At 43.0% G+C, this 13,181-nt stretch overlaps 1 protein-coding gene across 1 annotated transcript in view; it reads right to left on the bottom strand.

Annotated features, from left to right (window-relative positions):
* Positions 1 to 13,181, bottom strand: part of oxr1a (oxidation resistance 1a) — a 189,070-nt gene that overhangs the window by 165,257 nt on the left and 10,632 nt on the right. The window contains 1 exon segment of the mRNA XM_080425407.1: positions 6,709 to 6,795. Within this exon segment, the coding sequence (XP_080281533.1) occupies positions 6,709 to 6,725 (17 nt within the window). The 5' untranslated portion in view covers positions 6,726 to 6,795.

Here is a 13,181-nt window from a genome sequence, read left to right as displayed (position 1 = left end):
CGAAGTGGAAGACAGTCACATCTATAGAATAACTTCCCCATCAATGCAGAAGCACAGCAGGCACATTAAAGCCCCAGCAATAAAGAGAAATAGCCTTTCGAATGTTTACTCTGAAATGCGAAGCACAGCTCTCCCAAACTGTCAACAGCGATGTCGTAATTACAGAGGGTGAAGCTAAAGTGGTGTAGAACCATTTCTAAATGGAGGTCTGGCTGTTCTATAAGCCCTCCCAGACGTTCCATTTCTCATCGGCCTACAACTGATGAAAGTAATAATAATCTATTCTAATGTCACGTACAAACTCATTGCACATACCTCACGTAATAGATTAACCCAGCAGTGTGGGAAAAGGAGGAAAAATTAAGTACGATTAGAATTGATCAGTTAAAAGCCCTTGACACACACACACACACACACACACACACACACACACACACACACACACACACACACACACACACACACACACACACACACACACACACACACACACACACACACACACACACACACACACACACACACACACACACACACACACACACACACACACACACACACACACACACACCTTGAATTGGTGCAGCTAGGTTTGCAGCCCTCAGAAGTGGTGAAAGCTTTTCTTTGATGTTGGAAATGGAGCCTGGAAAGTAATCCCGTAAAATATAGTTCTAAATACAGCTGCATCAAAATTTCATTAGCTGGTGACCATGGCCAGCAGGCTCACTTTCACCCACCCAAGTCTCTGTGAAAACACTAGATGACATTCAACCTCTGTACATTGATCCACAGTGTGGAACAACACATTCTACCGTATCAGGCCTGGCTTTTTGTCTGCTTAATGTGACTTTGTGGTAGGACGAGCTGTATCCACTCAATGTGCTTTACTCGCTCAAACACTTGTGTTTTGATTGGTTCTCATATTCACATCTGTAACAGCTCTTGACTGCTTCTATGCAGTCAATGAGTTTGATTTTGTTAGGCAGCATATAGATCATGATTTGTTATATTAAAAATGGACATACCAGTGTACGATACCGGCCTTTCTGTGACTGCACAGAGTACAAAGCCATGATGTTGACACGGCGCCTTCAAGTTGAAACCTAATCATTTTGCAGCCAAACATGCAAAAGGCTGCACACATATTCAAGAGGCAGAACATCATCAATTATGGACTATCCATCCATGCACATAAAGCCTGGTGCCTACCAATGCTCAGCTGGAGGTCTGCACGTGAGAACACGGTCAGAGGCCAGGTGATAGATGGTTTATCTCTGGCCACAGATCACCGACAGCTCCTTTTTTTTTTATCTCTAAGGGAAATTCACAGCCTGTCTGTTAACAGCCCGCAAAATCAATGGAGCGGTTGAGCCAAAACCTACTGCCTTCAATCGATAATATTTTTTCATAAGGTTTCATAATGCTCAGAAAGCGACTTGTGAGGTTGCACGGGATATGAAGATATGTCAGATAAATTAGATTGAGTTGCGTAACATTGAATTTCAACACTTTGGTTACGAGCTGATGTGGTTGGATTCCCCCCCCCCCTCCAACATAATGGTGAAACTTTCCACACTATTTAGCTTAGAAAAGCAAAGTTTGTTCTCACATAAATAAAACATGTATAATGCACTGGTCCATAGGGACCATGACACATTACACTCTTCTTCATACCCCGCCCCCCCTTCCCGCCCGCCCCCCCCCTGCTCAGGATCACTAAGGTCCCCCAGAATTAATGTGTCCCTTGACATTTGATATCTCCACTTTCCTGCCTCAGCGGAAAGCTCTTCACTCATCACTTTCCTGCAAAGTTTAACAGTCCTCAGGCTCTATTACTAATGCTGTCACTTCCTATGTCCCCCAAGACCCACAGCCTTGCACTTTTGCTGTATTGAAATGCTGCTGCTGCCTGCTACTGCCTGCAGTTTGCCCAAGCAATGCAGGCCTTGTCTATCTGGGACCTCGCCAGCAAGGAGGCTGATTATCTCTACATTGTTCATGCAGACTCACGCAGCCTGTCCCCCGCTCCTCACTGTTCCTGGCTCTGCTGCTGCTGCTCGGTGCGGTGCAGTCCAACCACACGCTGCGGATGAGCTTTTAAGCAGCATCCCCCACAACACCAAAGGAAATGTGACTTCAATATTCCAATTACCCTCAAAACATTCCACCTTAACGCCGGGCGTTCAAAACCAGTGGTTCTCAACCTTTTCAGGCCGTGACCCCACAAAATAATCATATTTGAACTATTTGAACCCCCCCACAAGCACTTGGAATGTAGAATGTGGAATTAGTGGTATAGTTTATCGTTTAGTTTTGATGCAGTAATTGTCTTTTTCTTTGCTTTATTTCTTTTTTTTATTATTATTAACTCTCTCACTACCAAGGACGACTTATGACGAGACATCGTCATAACGCCCTCACTGCCAAGGACGACTTATGATGGGACATCGTCATAACGCCCTCACTGCCAAGGACGACTTATGATGAGACATCGTCATAACGCCCTCACTGCCAAGGACTTATGATGACTTTTTTTCACAAAGAACCAGGAGATAACGTGATGCGAAGATTTACTGCTCCATTCACTTCCTGGTTAATTTATTTGGGAAATAACCTGTATCTCGGCTCCTGTGTTTTACTATGTATTTTTGGCAAGACATACAATTTTCAATGGCGTATAACAAGCGAACAGGAGGTCGCCTCCGTTATTAGCAACCATCAGGGGATTGAATAACCCTGGAGATAAATATTCTGTGACTACTTGAAAAGGTAAGAAAATCGAAAAATCGCTGGCAGTCAGGGCTTTATTTATTAATTTACTCTGGCTTAACAAGGTTACTTCAATTGTCACTTCACTGTCATCTGGGGACCCCCCCAAAATCATGTGGGGACCCCCCTAAGGGTCCCAACCCACAGGTTGAGAACCACTGTTCTAAACGAGAGGTTCACTGTGTCTCTCTATCCGACTTCAATGACAACGTGCGTTTCATGTAATGAGCCCTACCTACATTGTTGCACATTTTCCTCAAGGTCAGACAAAGACGAGTCACAGTGAGATGTCAGGACAACAGTCTGTTCATCGTGATTGGATCGTCAGACCCTTTGCAGGGGGTTAACACATCCCAGCATGCACTCTGCTGCTCCCAGGAGACCATTCTCCTCCCCTCCTTCAGCATACATAAGTAATCAAGTGCAGGGCTCCTTGATGTCGATCGACAGCTCGATGGTAATTACTTTTAATGAAGGTCACGATCGGTATGGGGTTCAGTGTCGAATCCGTTATGTTGTTAAGATTATAATCTCTTTTGTGTCATCCTCAGCTAAACTGCCACCATGACGGGACATATTGATCACTTTACCACGGGTGAGGGCCGGCAGGACGTTGTATGCCATGTCATGCGTGGCAAAGAAACATACTGGGGTCAAAAACGCCGCTTAGGTAGCGGTGCAATGGCGATAATGACGAGGTTTACTTTATTTGATGCCGTGATTTGTTTTGGATGAGTCATTCAGCCAGTCTGAGGAAGAAACAATCAGCTGCCAGTGGAAGCCCCTTTTTTTGCACCATGTATCATTATAATGGCCTCCCACGCTGTATCTTGAGCACATTTCACAGCCAGACAATAGCGTGGCATTCACCGTTCACAGTTGTGGGAAGACTTGGCCAACAGCCACATCTGGTCTACCATGCTCCACTAATGAGTCCACCTCATATATTGTGGTAATTTTCATTACAGTCTCCACTGAAAGCAATTACTGGTCCGGTCATGACAGCTTCACGCAGTCCTCTCCAAGATCACACTGTCCCTGGTAGACAGGGAGCTGCTGCTGGCACATGGCGCTTCCTTCCTGCACCTGTCCCATGCCTCTCCAAAAACAGCTCGCGGGGGGGGGGGGGGGGGGGTTGACAACCCACTGAAGCCAGTATACAGTTTATATAGCTTGAGTTGACAACCCAGTAGGCCTATACAGTATGGACAACAGTCAAGAATGGAAACTAAAGCTTCCTGTGGCATACCGAAAAACCATGGCAAGCGGCTGCACAGCCCTGGGATGAGTTGCTAAACACAGAGACACCCGGACTGGGAGCCCACTCAGCCCAGCATCAGACCGTAGTGGTGATGTGCTGCAAAGTGTCTTCAGGACTCACAGGAGATCATGACAGGTTTGGGTGCACCCAGATGATGTCTGAATAATGAGGCTGAAGAGCCCAGAGGTTCAGTGAGCACGGATAGCTCACACACAGCAAAAAGTACTGATTTGACTGAAATAACAGAAAATGGCATACGAGGATAAATGTTTACACTCACACTCTGGATTCTGATACTGTATTTAGGGGACGCTAGTCACCTCTGCAGCCTTTGCTCAACATGTGGACGATACAATGTCTCATTAGAACACAGTTTATCTTTTGAGAGAAATGGATATACTCGGCCTTGAGTACCAACGGTTCCCGAGCCATGTGGCCCATAGGTCAGGAGCCTATAGCCTCGATCCAACCCTCCAGCTAGCTCAGTGGCCTTGTGGTTAGAGTGTCCGCCGGCTCTGCCCAGAGATCGGGAGGTGGGGGTTCAATCTCCCCAGCCAAATCACACATGTCATGTTCTGTTATTTCAGTCTTCAGACTTTAAAAATTGTACCCAAAGCCTCCCTGCTTGGCACTCAGAAATAGATATAAATTACAGAAAAGGGGGATTCTCAAAGAGAATTTCTCTCGAGTCCCTTTACAGAGCTAGATTTATGTCAGTGGGCAGAGGCAGTCGTTGCAGGGTCAAGTTTTAACAAGGTCCCCAAACTGAAAATCATTTCATAAATGATTTTGTCCACAATGAAAGATTCAATTTAACAGTGATCGCTCTAGTTACCTTTTAACGAGAGTGTATAAAAACAAACAATTAAGCTGTGTCTATGCAGTGCTCACTGCCCATCCATAACAGAGGCGCTCTATGGTATCGCGGGAGAGTGCACTAAACGGAGCGACAGGCACGTACGTACCGCTGCCGCTTTTCAGAGAAAGCCTTCGGATTTATTATCCTCGCCTCTGTTCCGGACTCCCTTCCAATAAAATCTAAAGTAAAGTACTATGTCAAGAAGGCATTGGACTGATTAAAGTTTAATTAAAGACTTTTAATTACAGCCTCGAAGTGTATGCAGATGATGCCGGTGCTGGGGACTTGGGGGAAACGTGAGGAAAAACCAATATGAAAAACCCACAGATGCCGCCACGGCAGCACAGCAGACTTTGACAGATAAACAAATTCCACAGCAGATTTCTTTTTTTCTTCTTTTTTTTGTCTCGTTCAGCAGTTTAGCCGGAGGAGGGGGGAAAAAAGTCTTTGTACCACATTCAGCAAAAATGCGAATGGCTTTTTGGAATCTTTGAATTTCAAAATGGCAGCTTATAAGACAATGATTATGTGTCTATCCGTATCATACTGTAGCAGGAAGTGCTGACCCAGCTCCCTGAAGATGGAGATCTTGCTTCGTTTAATCATCTTCTCACTCACCTTATGATGATCCCACATGTTACGGCATGGAGACACATGCACGTCATCTACACATGGAACATCAGATGATAGCATTTCTGTTCCCTGTCCCCCTGAATTATGCCATTATGCATTATGCCCTCAGCACGTACCACATGTTTTGAAAAGTGGGGTCTGTGCCACCAGGGGCCCAATTGAAGGAAGGGGGGAAAGCAATAATAATAATTTTAATTTCAATTCATTAATTCATTTCATTTGCAATCTACAAGAAATCTAGTAGCCTGCGATGCGTTGTGAGCTTGTTGATCTGCTATTTTCAGGAGTTTTTTGGAAGCCATTTTTACAAGCCATTTCGTGCCCAGAGGCTATGGCTATTTGGGGGTGCTTGCTTGGCATGTAAAAGTTCTCAAATGGTGTATGTGTAAGCAGAGGTACTACAGGGGGTATGAGAGAAAGTGTGACCGTTGTGTTCAATGATAAAACATTAACAAAACTTGGCTAGCACAGTTACTGAATAGAACGCAATACGTATTTGCAGTTATGCTGTTTTGAACGTACTGACATAAAATGGACTGGACTTTTGATGGCAATAATTTACTCAAAAGCATTTTGCTTTAATCTTACCGACCATTGACATGCTGTGTTTTGTGTTTTTGAGTGCATTTACACTATACATGGAACAAAGCCACACAAGAAAACATCCCACACATATGAAAGATGCAGGAGCACAGAGTAACTTTAAAGCATAAAGTAATTTTCGATTTCTACTTGCAGGGGTAGAGCGCCAATACTTTGATGCATAAATGAGGCATGGGACTTTGATAAACCATCCACGTGCAAGTAAACAGGGCCTGTCCCTTTTTTTATAGGTTCCATGAAGTTAGAAGTTACAAATAATTTCAAAGAACATAATTTTCGTTTACCTGAAAAAAGAGTCACCTACTGTAGGCACACATCTGTGATGTGAAATAACAAGTCACCTATGCACACACAACCATGTCCTTTCGAAGTCATCTGTGAACACAGCTGTCTAGAAATGCCAACTGTTATCAGAGGAAATCATTTCAAAATGCCCTGGGATTTCTGACATTTTATTTATTTATTTATTTATTAGCAACAGCGGACAAAAATAGATCAATCATTCCAAAATGCCCTGCGATGTAACTTTTTTTGTTGTTGTAGAGGAGAGGACAAAAATAGATTAAAGTGACACTGCCCTGACCTTTTGGTGCTGAACATCTTTGCTGAATCTTCTTTCTCCTGCTCAGTGGCTTTGGGAGGTCCAGGTACAAGGCTGAGCTTTTCAGACCTGCAGTGTGGGCACGCACGCACGCACACACACACGCACACACACACACACACACACACACGCGAAAGTGGACAGGGGACAGAGGGACATAATGAGATTTTCAGCATCATAGAATGAAGTTGCCCTCAAGTAGTCAGGAAGGCACAGACACGCTGACCTAAATGCCCTCTAATATCTGGCCTCTGACCGTGCAATTCAAATGGACGGGGAATGAGACAAGCAACAGCCCATGACACATGACACAGTAAACATGTTGATTGTGACAGCACTGTTTATAATGGATTATAGACAACTGGGGACAGTTGGGGACAGTTGTCACTTTCGATAATGCATTGCATTACAGACTAGGGCTGGGCAATAAACCAAATATATATCGAAAACGATATTTAGAACCAATAACCGAATTAATCTCGCTCAAGTAGGTTAATCGAATAATCGAGAAGCAGGTTTTGGTTTTTATTTCTTATATATCAACGAATCGACACGAAAAAACATTCAGTAGATGTAATGAGTAGAATTAGTCCAATTAACCACATACAGTAACCCTGTATTACACTTTGTTGTACAACTCACAATGAAGTATTGTACAACGTGCCGCACATTGTGTGCTTGTAGATCTGATATTTTCCCTTTTTTAAATAATCGCTCATAAATCGTAATTGAGGCAAAGGTTTGAAATATTTGTGATTTGAAGTCATATCACACAGGCCTATTACAGACAGTAATACAGTTATTTGCCTAATGAGCAGCGGTACACACTTTTAACATGCTGCGGAATTAATCACATGATAAGCACTGGAGCTCTACCGGACTAGTGAGGAACCCAAGCAATTAGACTGCAATTAAAGAAAGAGTGACTATATCTGCTGATGTAGGCAAACTTCCCATGCAGGCCATTAGGTAGCAAACCCCTATGAACGGTTCAAGTCCACGATTTGGATTTGTCTCTGTGTGCGATTCCTCCCCTCCCCCCTCACTGTATAATGGCTGGGAGTTAGCCCCTGCTCTTTCATGTAAAGGTTATCAAGAGGGACTGTGGACAACGAGTCAGAGGAAGAGATAGGGTTCAATAATTAATGCAGAGGTCCATGCTTGCAGACCTCACTTCTCAGCTTCTCCCCATCTGTAATGAGATGAGTGGAGGGGCCAGAGGGAGAAGAAAAGGAGAACGGGGTGATTAAAACAGCCGGCTCAGCCCCATCTACCCACCCCCATCCCATCAGCTATACGTGCTCACATGTGCACGCACACACACGCGAACACACACACACACAGGTCTTCTCATTTGTAACACCTGCAGCATGATATATTTCTTCCCGGTGCACATCACCAGCAGAGCCCACAGGAAAGCTGAATAAGCATCCCATCATGTGTAAAAGGTTAACAAAGTAGTGAGACACCGGTAACATCTGATGATTCATTCAGGTGACATGGAATCCATTGGGGGATAAGAAAAGGAGCTCACTTCCACAAGTCATCTAAAGCAGAGAGGCGCCCACTACCGCCCAGCTGTCTGGATGGCTGCCGTGATCCCCAGAAGATGATGACAACACCACGCTCCCATTAAAGTTGTCATTTTGCGCAAAGCTTAAGGGGCAAAACTATTCCACTGAGACAGTCGGTTGTATGCCCTGTCTCTCTGTGTACAGATGCATAACATGTATACACACAATGTCGGGAAAACCTGTCCACCAGAGAGTGCTGCAGCTCAACTATGTACACCTCTAGTTTGTGCTTTGCACAAATGTAATCATTAAATCCAGCATACAGAGAACGATTATCATATCACAACAATATAACAGAGAGAAAATTCCCCTGTATGTGTATTTCAGCTGATGTACTGTATGTTGCGGACAAACACCGGCCTGGCACGGCCCTTATGGTCTTTGGCCAGCAGTACAAAACAATGCATATTTTCTGAAGACCACTATTGTTAAGGCGTGGCTCTGCAGAGGACTGGCCGTCGATAAGAGGATCCATCTTTCGGCGTGTCTGTTTCTCTGGCGCTAATCGTGCAAACCACTGGACCAACCTCTTTGTGCACAGTGTCAGTTGTGCTAACTTATTACCTCTCGGATCGGCTGAAACCTTGCCCATATTTGGAGTCAGAAGTCATAGACATGTCATAGCTGGCTGGCCACATGAAGTCCGAGATCCATATTGGAGCCATGCCATTCCTGTGTGGATCTCTCCCGAGATCCACATGCCATAAACACAGCGATCAAGGGCGATCTTACAAAGCACAGCACTGGCACCAATCAGACCTATAGAGATAGTTCACCCCCAAAATGACTTTTTTCTATCGATTAGTCACACCATGGATTGGAGACTTGAATTCATGGATTTTTTTTGTTTTTTGTCGCATTCCTAAGCCAATAATTTGAAGATAATCGATAGAAAAAAAGTCTTTTTGGGGGTAAACTATCCCTTTAACGCCAGTGACATCACTTATGTCAACTTTCAGCACAACTTCTGCAGTGTTTCAGAGACACAGAAGTAGGGTTGTCGCAGTGTGGAGAATTTCGCACCAATTAATAAATGCATCGTCAACAACGGTAATACCGATAAGACTGGATGCGCATGCGCACAGCCTACTTTAATTACTTTCATTAATCCATTGTGTGCTGTCGATCGATGTGGATGTCTGCTCGTCTGCTTCAAAGAACTTCATTATGATTAACATTGTCAACCAGGAGGTGTCCTATTCGACAGGCCTGGCATTGAGCCAGACAGAAACACCAAATAAATAGCAAGATTACTTGAGAGTAATCTGGCAGGAGTTCAAACAAACAAAAAAGCAATTGTCAAGTAAACTTTAGAGCCTACTTTCTCTCTCTACTTTCTTAACCCATTAAGACCGGGAAAGCATCTGTCATTTTAGATTTTAACCACTTTAACCATTATCTTATACTTTGGCTATTCAAAAATAGCAAATACACAAGCTCATAGCACGGCATGAGCTTGTAGATCTGCTATTTTTGAAAAATCATTAACATTTGTGCAAATCTTTGAATATAAATATTATTATTTTTCAAGCAAACATTTGTAACTCAAAACTTTGCTTCTGGGGGTGGTCCCTGGAACAAGCTATTTTTAAATGGGGGTTCGGGGCCAAATGCATATAATTTTGGGTGGCCCTCGACATGAAAGTTTGAGAACCACTGATAATAGCAACATCAGTTTTTTCAAAAAACATTTTGAAAGAATTTGTAGAATCCCCAGAAGCAAAGATTTGTGTTACAAAAGTATATACATTATATTCAATGATTTGCAAAAAAAATCTTGGAGGCAGAACAGTCACTTTCACTTCATAATTGTACTGCCTGTCATCAAATATTGATAACACGAGTTAAACAAGAACATGGGTGCCACATAAATTTGTACCATGTGTGTTTTATAAAATATAGTATATAGTGAATTTATAAGGGAGTGAATTTATAAGGGAGTGAGCAAGTAACGTAATCTGTGTGCGCCTGCACACCGTGTAAAGACTGATAATACCCTTCTGCAGCAACTCTACACAGAACATTGCTCCGTTTGATGGCTGCTATGGAAGATTAGCCCACAAATATGAATTATATTAATATAAGGTAATAGGATTAGATAATGTTGACAATTGTGAGTGTCCCCCTTTAAAACATAACATTGTGAAAGGTTAGGTATGAACTTTTGTCCTAGATATTACAATTGGTTGGATTACGGACAGAAGGACAACATCCAACGCGGTTCAGGTTAAAGGCCACAGCTGTCAGATTAGATTGGGATGATGTCATGTTGTCTGGACTGTCATGAATGGCAACAGCTTGACGTTAACTCTGCGGAGAACCAAATTATTATAGTTTTGCATTTTTTATTAGTTTGTTTTTATCTTTATTTCGTTTAAACTTTTTGTTTTGAATTTCAGTTTAGTTTTGAGTCTTTTTTTTAAAAGCAGGTTTGTTAAGTTTTTTTTTTTTTTTGAAAAGGCCAACTTTTAGTTTAGTTTGACCTTTTTTGGGGGGGCTTTTCTGCCTTTATTTATAGTGTATAGTGGAGATGGACAGGAAACAGGGAGAGAGAGAGATGGGGAGAGACATGCAGCAAAGATCGTCACGAAAGGGACTCAAACCCATGATGCACTGCCTGGCTACATCAGAACCTAGGTGCCCGGGCCGCTAGGCCAGTGATCCGGGCCGAGTTTGAATTAGTTTGTGTTTTTTTGGATTGTAATATGGTCAGGGGCGAGATTCAATAAGGTCAGAAAAATAGCAGATCTACAATGATCTACCCTCTATGATTTTAGTTTGTGTTGGTTAGTTTTGTAAATATACAAAACAGTTACATATATATATTTTTTTGTAAAGCTTTGTTTTTTATTTTATTTTACCACTACATTTTTTCCCCAATTGTAGTTTTCATTATTTCGTAAACCCTGGTGGAGAACACAGAAGCCGTTTTGTGAAAGAGGGATGGAGACAAACTGCTCCATAAAGATTCCTGCAGGTAAAATGCACATAGACAAATCCAGTTATAAAATATTTCATTTTGTGAACTGGCTCTTTAATCTGAGAATACAGATTCAGTGCCCCGGGAGAAGACAGACAGAGACAATTTCAAAGAGTCACAGGGCTTTAAAATGATTATAGAGAGTGCTTTACCGAACCCAGCACTGGCACAGAAAAATAAAAATAAACCCTCAAGCTTTCAAGGAACCACAGCAAACAGAAAATAGTTTGAACATTATTTCTGATTAAGCTTATATGGGTACTACAACTTCCCTTGCCAGCGGGCACAATCACAAACCAATAAATTCCTTCTTTGAGGAATAGATGGTAAAACGTGAAACCAGTGACAGACAGGAAGTCAGGGATGATGAAGGATATGATGTAGAACAGTGGTTCTCAACCTGTGGGCAGGGGCCCCCTGGTGGGCCGTGGGGATATTGCAAGTGGGCACCAAAATAATAGGCAAAACAAAAAAAGAATATTGTGTAAAAAAAACATCCTGATATTTTTGGGCGGTGAAACCGCCCCTATATGTGAGGTTTGGATATTTGCACCCCCCAATCCTGCGCTGTGATTGGCCACCAGTGTACCCCCCTAACCCTGCACCTTGGTTTCATTGTGGTACTGCTAAATACTATGTTCCATTGATCCAAGCTGAACACAATCGATCGATTGGTATATTGATTATACCATTCTCTGAAAAAATACGCAGACCACCAATCTGACCACTTACAACAAGGTCAATCATCATTTCTTTAAAAGATGTTTTTTTTAATGCCTTTATTGATAGTACATATAGATAGTAGGTTGACAGGAGATGGGGAGAGAGATGGGGAGTGACATGCAGCAAAGGCGTTCGGGATCGGGACTCGAACCCGCCACGCGATGTCAGGGTCCGGGAGCCTAGGTGCCCGGACCCCTAAGCCAGCGGTCCGGGCCACAACGAGGTAAATCTAATACAGGGTTAAGTAGCTAATCAGACTAATTGATCTAGTCGAATATAAACAGTCTGATATAAGATATAAAAAATTAAGCTGCTACAACTGCTTCTCCATTATTCGATTAACCTGAGCAAGATTAAGTTGATTATTGGTTCTAAATATCGGGATATATTTCCGGTTAATTTCCCATGCCTAGAACAATGTCTCCTACACGTATGGAAATATAAAACATTAAAACATTATGTGAATTGAGGTGAACCCAAAATACATTTAAAAGTTTTTCATCCTTGATTATCAGCCTCTTCACAGAACTACCCCCAAAGCTGGGTGCCAGTATCCCCATTTAACTTCCCTTGACATGAACGGACATGTGATTTTATCTGTGGTAAAAGAACCTTGTTTGAGGGTGTTTGTCCTGCCGAGCTTCATTAAGCCAGCCTTGTGTTTCAGCTTAATTGTCTCTGGGCGGGTAGAGTGTCCTGACAAACACTATCAGCATCCAAGCATGTAATGGATTGAGGCGAATGCGTCAGACAGACAGAGGGACAGCAGGTATTAGCGGCGTTCTAGCCCACACTTCTGCTCCGAGCTTCCGACCGTAACACAACAATGACACACAGGGGCTGTGGGTTCAGACTCCTACTCAGGCCCTGTTTTGAGTTTGTGGCTGACAGGGCCACTCGACACAAGACAAGGGACAAACTGTGCCTGGAACCAACGCATTGCTTCCGCTACCAGACAGCGCTCAGCAGCGGCAGTGTCACCGTTCACAAGATAAGCCAAAAAAAAAACGTTGTCAAACAAGTGACAATTACTGTATAAATTAAATGTTTTTGTTTTAAAATTCCATTTTGAGAGCTGAAGATGACGGGACGTGGTTCTGGGAGTTAGTCCACAATGCAGACTTTGTGTAAGTGGATTATTGATCAGGGGGTGGGGCTAGTGTAAGTAGAGCATTGAT

This window comes from Gymnoscopelus braueri (assembly GCF_963280865.1).
Source record: "Gymnoscopelus braueri genome assembly, chromosome: 4".
Classification (NCBI taxonomy): domain Eukaryota; kingdom Metazoa; phylum Chordata; class Actinopteri; order Myctophiformes; family Myctophidae; genus Gymnoscopelus; species Gymnoscopelus braueri.
This window is presented reverse-complemented; position numbering and strand designations above follow the sequence as displayed.